The sequence below is a fragment of the Choloepus didactylus genome, chromosome 6, assembly GCF_015220235.1.
Source record: "Choloepus didactylus isolate mChoDid1 chromosome 6, mChoDid1.pri, whole genome shotgun sequence".
Classification (NCBI taxonomy): Eukaryota; Metazoa; Chordata; class Mammalia; order Pilosa; family Megalonychidae; genus Choloepus; species Choloepus didactylus.
The window spans coordinates 143,224,130-143,232,772 of NC_051312.1; the positions used below are offsets into that span (position 1 = coordinate 143,224,130).

The 8,643-nt window shown below is 37.1% G+C and overlaps 1 protein-coding gene across 1 annotated transcript; it reads right to left on the reverse strand.

Annotated features, from left to right (window-relative positions):
* Window positions 1–5,956: 5,956 nt before the first annotated feature.
* LOC119536189 (olfactory receptor 8B3-like) lies at window positions 5,957–6,910 on the reverse strand. Its single transcript, XM_037838892.1, has one exon. The coding sequence runs from the start codon at window positions 6,893–6,895 to the stop codon at window positions 5,957–5,959; it is 939 nt and encodes a 312-aa protein (XP_037694820.1). The 5' UTR covers window positions 6,896–6,910.
* Between the last annotated feature and the right edge of the window lie 1,733 nt (window positions 6,911–8,643).

The following is an 8,643-nucleotide window of genomic DNA, read 5'->3' on the forward strand; positions in this document are numbered from 1 at the left end:
AAAGATATGTGGATGGGAAAAAAAAACAAAACAAAACATGAAGAGCTGCTCAACATCATTATTCATTAGGGAAATGCAAACTGAAACCTTGATGAGATGCTGTTACAAATCTATTAGAATGAGCAAAATTATAAAAAATAAAACTGACTATGCCTAGTGCTGGTAAGAATGTGGGGCAACTGGCATCCTCATACATTATTGGTGGGAATGAAATATGATATGACTAGTCTGGAAAACTGGCAGTTTCTTATAAAGATCCAATCCAAGGTATTTACCAAAGTAAATGAGTATTTAAGTTCACACAGAAACTGTGTACTTATTTTTATATTGGCTTGTTTATTCTTGTACTGGATAAAGGATCAACTATAGTACATCTGTAAAATGAAACATACAACAATAAAGAGGAATGAATTACTGATACATGTAACAATATAGATGAATCTCATATTCATTATGGTAAGAGAAAGAAGTCAGAGTAAATAACTATATTCTGTATGAATCCACTTACATGACATTTAGGAAAAGGGAAAACTATAGCAACAGAAAGCAGACATGAGATCTCAAATGTCTGGGAGTGGGAGGAACATCTGATATTTGACAATGCTACCAAGTCCACTCAACTGGACAGAATAGACATGTCAACAAATGTTGCAGGGGCAAGAGGATATCCATATGAAAAAGAAAGAGGACTCTGTTCCAGTTTGCTAAAGCTGCCAGAAAACAATATACCAGAAGTGGATTGGCTTTTAGAAAGGGGATTTATTAACTTAAAATTTACAGTTCTAAGGCCATGAAAATGTCCCAGTTAAGGCATCAACTAGATGACACCTGGACTATGAAGACAGGCTGCTGGTGTCTGGGTTCCCTCTATCAGATGGCAAGGCACACGGCTGGTACCTGCTGCTCCTTTACTTCTGGGTCTCATTGCTTTCAGCTTCTGATTCCAGTGACCTCCTCTTTGAGCTTCTGTGGGTCCTCTCTTAGCATATCCAGGGCTTTTCCCTCCAAGATTTCTAGGTGTTTCTCTCTAAACTCTCTCTGCTTTTTCCATCCTTTACCTTTCAGAAAGGACTCCAGTAAAAGGAGTGGGTGGGTCATCTCAGTTGAAATAATCTAACCAAAAGGTACCACCAACAGGAATGTATTAAAAGAACATGGCCTTTTCTGGGGTACATAGCTTCAAAACAGCACAGAATCCCATCTTACACCTCATACAAAAATTATAAAAAATGGATCAAAGGCCTACATATAAGAACCAGGACCATAAGTCCCAATGAAAATGTAGAGAAGCATCTTCAAAATCTTGTGGTAAGCAATGGTTTCTTAGAATATATACCCAAAATACAACAACAAAAGAAAAAATAGAAAATGGAATCTCTTCAAAAGTAAATACTTTTGAGCTTCAAAGGAATTTTTAAAGAAACTGAACTGACAACCTACTCAATGGGAGAAAATATTTTGACTCCACATAAGTGATAAGGGTTTGACATCCAGAATAAATAAAGAAATTCTACAATTCAATAATAAAAAAGACAAATAACCCAATTTTTAAAATGGCAAAAGACTAGACCTTCTTCCAAAGAGGAATGCAAATTACTAACAAGCACATGAAAAGATGCTTCAACATCACTATTAGGGAAATGTGAATAAAAATCACAATGATATATCATTTACACCTACTAGAATGGCCACTATTAAAAAAAAACAAACAATCAGGGAAACTACAGCCCTTGGAGAAGATGTTGAGAAATATAAACCCTTATTCATTGCTGGTGGAAAAGTAAAATGGTGCAGCTGCTGTGGAAGACAATTCGGTAGTTCCTCAGGAAGCTAAGTAAACAATTGCCATGTAATCTGGCAATCCCACTACTAGGTATAAATCCAGAAGACCCAAACAGAGAAAAGGACAGACATTTTCACACCGATGTTCTTAGTATCATTATTCACAATTTCCAAAAGATGGAAGTAACCAAAGAGTCCAACAACTGATGAACGGGTAAACAAAATGTGGTAGAATGTATGTAGAAGAAATGATAATAAAAATATCCTTTGACAAATATTTCACTAAGATTTCTCTCAGGCCAGTATCATCATTGGATGCTAAAATTCGGGAGCAAAGGATAAAGAGAAACAGGCACTTAAAAGGGGTTATGTTAGAGTATATAAATGGTAAGAGGAAAAAAATTTTAAAAATAAAATCATGGAACTGCACTACACAGTGAACCCAAACTTAAAACATGGACTACAGTTAACAGTACAAATATAAAATATGCTGTCATCAACTGTAACAAATATTCCACACCTATGCAAGGTACCCTATTATTATAGGGTGGTATATGGAAATTCTGTATTCTTTGCATGATTGTTCTGTAAACCCACAACTTCTCTAAAATAAAGCTATGTCAAGAAACTGTGGAATGAATAATATGCAAAATAATTATGCTGAACTGTCCAAAACTGGAGAAAATTAAAAAGATGTAATAATTAAATGCAAAGTGTGAGCCTGGATTTTCTCAAGGATTTAAAAAAATAAAGACATAATTGGAACTAATTGTTCATATTTGAATAAGAATGAATATTAAACATTAAATTTCTGATTTTGATAATGCTATTGTAGTTATAACATGAAGTGGTGGAAGAGTATAAAGACTGTGTACATTATTTTTGCAAAAACAACTTGTAAAGAAAAAGTTAAAAATAAAAACAAATTAAAATAAAAACTAAAAATGGTATTATTTTGGTAACATATTAGAGACCACAAAAACATTGCACTCTAAAATTACATTTATTATTGTATTTATTTTATTATATTTTACTAATATTATTTGTGATGATAAATATTTTATAATTGTTACTGAAGCAAGAAATTCCAATTCAGAAACTATTTCTTCTCTACTGAGAAAGGCTGATATTCTAAAAATATAAAGCAGGAGAAGCATTGGAGAAATAAGGAACTATAGCCTTTACCAAAAAGATGTCTATTGTTTTACTGAGATAGAGTTTAAGTTCAGAAATGTTTCTAGTAACATAGTTTATCATTAATATATACTACTTTTTATGATGAACCTCATTGATAATAGAAACGGCTAAAAAGTCTCCTCTGACTTAATATGCAGTATTATTCTCTGTGAATAACAAAATTCACAAAAAGAAATATAAGCTCTTTTGCAAGATATTTGATGCCATTTATATAGTAATGAATGCAATTTTTATAATGTAAACCACCTTCTGCCTTTATTATAAAATACTCTGTTATTTATCCTGAGATACACAATATTCCTCCTCTAATTAGCCTCTGTTAATGCTATTTTGGCAATAAGATGTGGAGTAATAAATGATGTCTGCAGTACTCAGTGCACTGGGAGGTTGGAGGCTCTCAGCAGTAGGTGGCATGTGGTACAATTTGGTCATTCACCAAAGGGAACAAGAATAGTCAGAATAACAAAAGGAGTGGGGTTAAGGAAAACAGAACAAAAGAACAGGACAAGATCTGAGGATTTGATTCTACTTTAAGCTGCATGCACAGTTTACAACAAAGGAATTCCATCGATTTCCACTGGAAATACCAGTATTGATAAGAAGAGAGGTTATACTATATTCCTAGGCACTCATGAGTTGAGGGGAGTGGGCTGTAGTGTTATCTCTACCCAGGGGATAGAGAACTCACCATATTTGTTCAGATGAGGAATACAGCATTGTGCCTCTGCAATGTCTACAAAGGATCCCAAATAGCACAGTTACTTATGTATTTACTTATATATGCACATTTTTAGCAACTAGGACATAGTTTTACAAAACGTACCACAAGGAAAATATTTAAAACACTAGCGATAGGTGAACTTTTTATATACATTGAACTTAAGTGAACTTAAATGAAAACCAAAGAGGTTGACAATGAGGTCCAGGAATGAGAATTCAAACCCAAAGAGAAGGAATTAGCAATGGTGACATCTAGAAAACAAACATGCCAACAATCAAGAATAAAAATCACAACCTTTAATGATGAATGGACATCAGAAAAAATGGTAAAATACTAATTATTATAGATACCTTAAAAATCACTTGAATTGTTACTTGATAGACCATGTCCTGGTCTGCCAGGGCTGCTATTACAAATACCACATGATGGATGGGCTTATACAACAAGAATTTTGTTTCATGGTTTGGAAGCTAGAAATCCAAGATCAAGGTCTCAACAGGCCATGCACCCTCTGGGAGTCTGAAGCGTTCTGATGGTGGCATGGTGCCCATCTGGGGTTCCTTAACTTATATGTCTACCTCTGACACGTGATTCTCTACCTTGTTTTCTGGCTTCATTTGGTTTGTCTCTTGATTGACTTCTGGATTCTTCTGCATGAATCCAAATTTCCTCTGCTTATAAGGACACCATATGTGGTATCACATGGAAGCCAACAAAACAGGCATGAGTTCATGGTTCCATGTTCTGCCAGCCCTGTTGGCTTTACCTTTCTTCATCATGTAACCTAAATGGTCAAACTATGCAGGGAGATTCTGTGATCTTTTCTGGGTTTCTCCATAGTGAAGAGGGCAGGAGGAGGTATGGCATTTCATTTTCCCATCACTTTATGTTTAATTTTAACACTGGTTTTGTTTACCACTCACCATTTATCTCCTGAAGTTTCTATTCTCTTTCTACTTGATGCCCCAAAAATATGACCAGACCTCTTCCTCCTTCATTAGCTGAAACTACTAGTGACGTAGTCACTGCAAAGTGTAACTTTTCTCACCGCTTTATGGACATTGTAGGATAATGATAATATACTTGTACACTGATCACAAAGTCAGGGTGAAATGCTGTTTCTAAATCCATACTGACCAGCCCCCACAAGGACCTCTCATTATTGACCCTGCAGCTTTTGGATCCCAGCCTGGTGGACACACTGCTGGCCTCCTTTCTCTTCCATCCAGTATTCTCTAACCTAAAAGTGTCAGCAAACACTCCAAATTCATTTGGTTTATTTTGCAGAAGTCAGTTTGATCTTTGAGCCAATCACCTCTTAACCTCCACTAACCGTAAAAACCTCCTCTTTCCCACAAAAGGAATCATCAAACTGTTTTCATACACAAAAAGAGCAAAACCCATCAGAGAAATCCCTGTAGCCTCCTGGAAAAAAATACAGTCAATTTCAAAATAGAAACATTTACTCATATTTCGTGTCTACTGGAATAAAATAATTAAAAAAATAGAAGCAAACCATACAAGAAAGAGCAATAGTCTTGAAATCTGGCATCTAGAATTTACTCAGCGTTTTTCGTCAAATAGCTCTGACTTTAAATAAATCATCTAACTTTAAATAAATCATCATGGTTTAACTTTCCTATCCCAGAAATAAATATATATTGGCCATCTGTTATGCATTTGTTTAGGTGTAAATATTAAAAACTTTTTGGAAAGCAGCAACATTTCACAGTATTATACCTGCAAATGAGATTTATTACTGATATTCTTTCTGGAACCTGCTACCTCTATGGCCCATTAGCATTTGAAGGGGAAATACCCTTTTTCGGTGGAACACAGAAAGAGGGAGTGGAGGCATGTTGTTTGCTTCATGCTGCCAATGACCCAAGACAACTGGCACGAGGATCCCCAACCAATTCAACAACAAAAATGTCACACAATCAGAGCAGAACCATTCATTATATTCCATGAGAGATCAAAAAAGAAAGATTAAACTGACAATGCAAATATAGATATAATAAATTCCTTCCTAATTGCTATTCTCAAAAAGGAAAAGAGGTGAGAAGGAGAAGAATGTATACATGATGAAGAAAAGAAGAGCTTCTTTAACAAAAGTGGAAATAAATTACTGAGTGAAGGCTCAAATTGCTTCACCATGGTAATAATGAAACATGTTAAGAAAACCACCACCAAATATATTGTAATTAAACACACTAAACCTCCTTGTCCTGAACACACCTGCACAGGTGATCCTATTTATGATAAAAATATTCTCCTATTCAGAGTTTTTCTCAGGGCAAGTTGAACATCTTTATTCCTCAAACTGTAGATTAAGGGGTTCATCATGGGAACCACATTGTTGTAAAAGACAGAAGAGATTTTTCCCTCATTCCTAGACCTGGCTGAATATGGCTGAAGGTATGCAAATGAACCTGATCCAAAGAACAGAGAAACAGCCATTATGTGGGAACTGCAGATGCTGAAGGCTTTGGATCTGCCCTCAGTGGAATTGATGTGGAGGATGCTGGAGACAATGAAACCATAAGAGATGAAGATGGTGAAACTGGGCACAATGATGTTGATGCCAGCCACAATGAACAACACAAGCTTATTCACATAGGTGCTAGTGCAGGAGAGCTGGAGAACAGGGAGGATGTCACAGAAATAATGGTTGATGATGTTGGCATCACAGAAGGTCAGTCTCAGCATGCATCCAGTGTGGGCCATAGCACCAGAAAATGCCATCAAGTATGAACCAAACAGAAGATTGGAGCACACATTAGGGGACATGGCAATGTTATACAGGAGTGGGTTACATATGGCCACATAGCGATCATAGGCCATTGATATCAGCACATAGCACTCAGAAATGATAAAAAAACAAAAGAAGTAGAACTGGGCCATGCACCCCTGGTACGAAATAATATTCTTCTTTGATACAAAGTTGATCAGCATTTTGGGTGTAAAAACAGAAGAATAACAGAGGTCTACAAAGGATAAGTTGAAGAGGAAAAAGTACATGGGGGTGTGAAGGTGGGAATTCAGCCCAATTAGAGTTATCAAGGTCAAGTTTCCCAGCACAGTGACCATATACATTCCTAGAAACAGGAAGAACAGAGGGAGTTGGAGACGTGGATGGTCTGTTAATCCCACAAGTATGAACTGAGTCACTAAAGAGCCATTTCCAGGAGACATTATGCTATGGGGGATCTGTAGGGACAAAAAGAAAAGTCTTACTTTAGAGGGCAACCCAGATCTTCCCAGCACATGTCCTCCCATGTGAGTGGGGTCCACAGTGGGGATGTCTTAGACCCAGAGAATCTGCCTTCACCCGATACCAAGTGACACAGATTTCCCCTTAGTGGGATCCTTAAAGCTAATTATAGGAAAGAAACCTAACAACTTTCACCTTAGTATGAGGAAAGTGCAGCCATAATTAAACACGACAGCTGGAAAACCAAGGGATAAAAGGGAAGGAAGATGGACCAGGACAGAATCCCTCTCTCTCATCTCACCATCACTTCACTCACCTGGGCCCTCCCCTCAGCAGTGAAACTTGAGGAAAAGGTCCTGGAAACCAGGAGCTGCCTCTCACGCAGATTAGACACTGTTGGTGTGGGAACCATGAACATTGTTTTTTAGTTCAAAATGAAGGGACCTGTGTCTGGGAGATGTCCAGTAGCTGTACCAAGTCACAGAATAAAAGCATTTTGAGAGAACTGAGAGCTGCCTCCCTGGAGAGGGAACCTACACACTGATATATGGGAATCCTGAGGCCCTGTGTCTCTGAACACTCCTTGCTCTCCCTTCACACAGATTTTCCACCTGATCCACTTGCATGTCAGGACTCAACAATATGGGGGTAAAAGCAGCATTTCTTAACCCCTGGATGTCCATCTCAAAATAAGGAGGACATGTATAAATGAAACTCAGGAACACACCCTCTTTAAGTCAGAAAACCTCTGAGCTTCCAGATCCCTCTTTTTTTACTCCTGAGTTCCTCAAAGAGCAATTTCAAATTTTGAGGTTTGGCTCCTTTGATTCTAAGAGGAGTAGGGCAGCCTTAATATCCAGTATACCATAGAAATCATTCGGAGCTACAGATAACATGTGTTTTTATCTGTGAGCTCCCTCAGAGAAGAAATGGACATCCTTTAGCAAAAACCTAGATGATCTAATGTTGGTTTAGTAATATAATGCACTAGGCTATAAGCAGGTTTTAAACTTGCTAAGTCTCCTCCCCAGGGAATAGATACTGTGTGTAATATGGAAATAATGGAACTGTATTTACACCCTAGAGGACAAATCTTTTAGTTCCTTAGGGAAGCAGTATTTTCCTCAGGTTTCACCTCAGGCTAGGATTGTACATCCCCCCCAATGCCAAGCTATATTGGAACTCCCATATCCCTACCATCTTCATCTCTGAAGGGAAATACATCCCCTATATTGTTCTCTTTCTTTCTTTCTTCACATACCATAAGGATTATTTCCACATGGGTTCTGCCTAAGGCTTCTTTATTACCTCATTAAAAAACTCTCAAAGATTAAAGTAACTGACTTCAGTTACTGTCTTTTCCAGGATAAGCCAAATAATTTTTAATGCCTTGCCTTCTTTCCAGTACATTTAGTTTGAAAAACCTACTGAAATTTCTCTTGAATGTCCTATGGTTCCTTAAACATACCATTACAATAACAGATGTAATCAATTTCTTCTCATCATAATAGTCAAGAATCTGGACTCTGGTATAAGGGGCAGGTACTTCTTTTACTTTTAGCTCCATAATTGCTACTTTAACACCGTGGGCACTTCAGTGCTCTCTGCCTCAAGAGAGTAGGTAAGATAGGGATGGGAATAACATCATCTGATTCATTATGCGATTGTGATGTGTAATTGAGGTAATATAAGTCAAGTGCTTAGAACAATACACAACATATGGTAAATA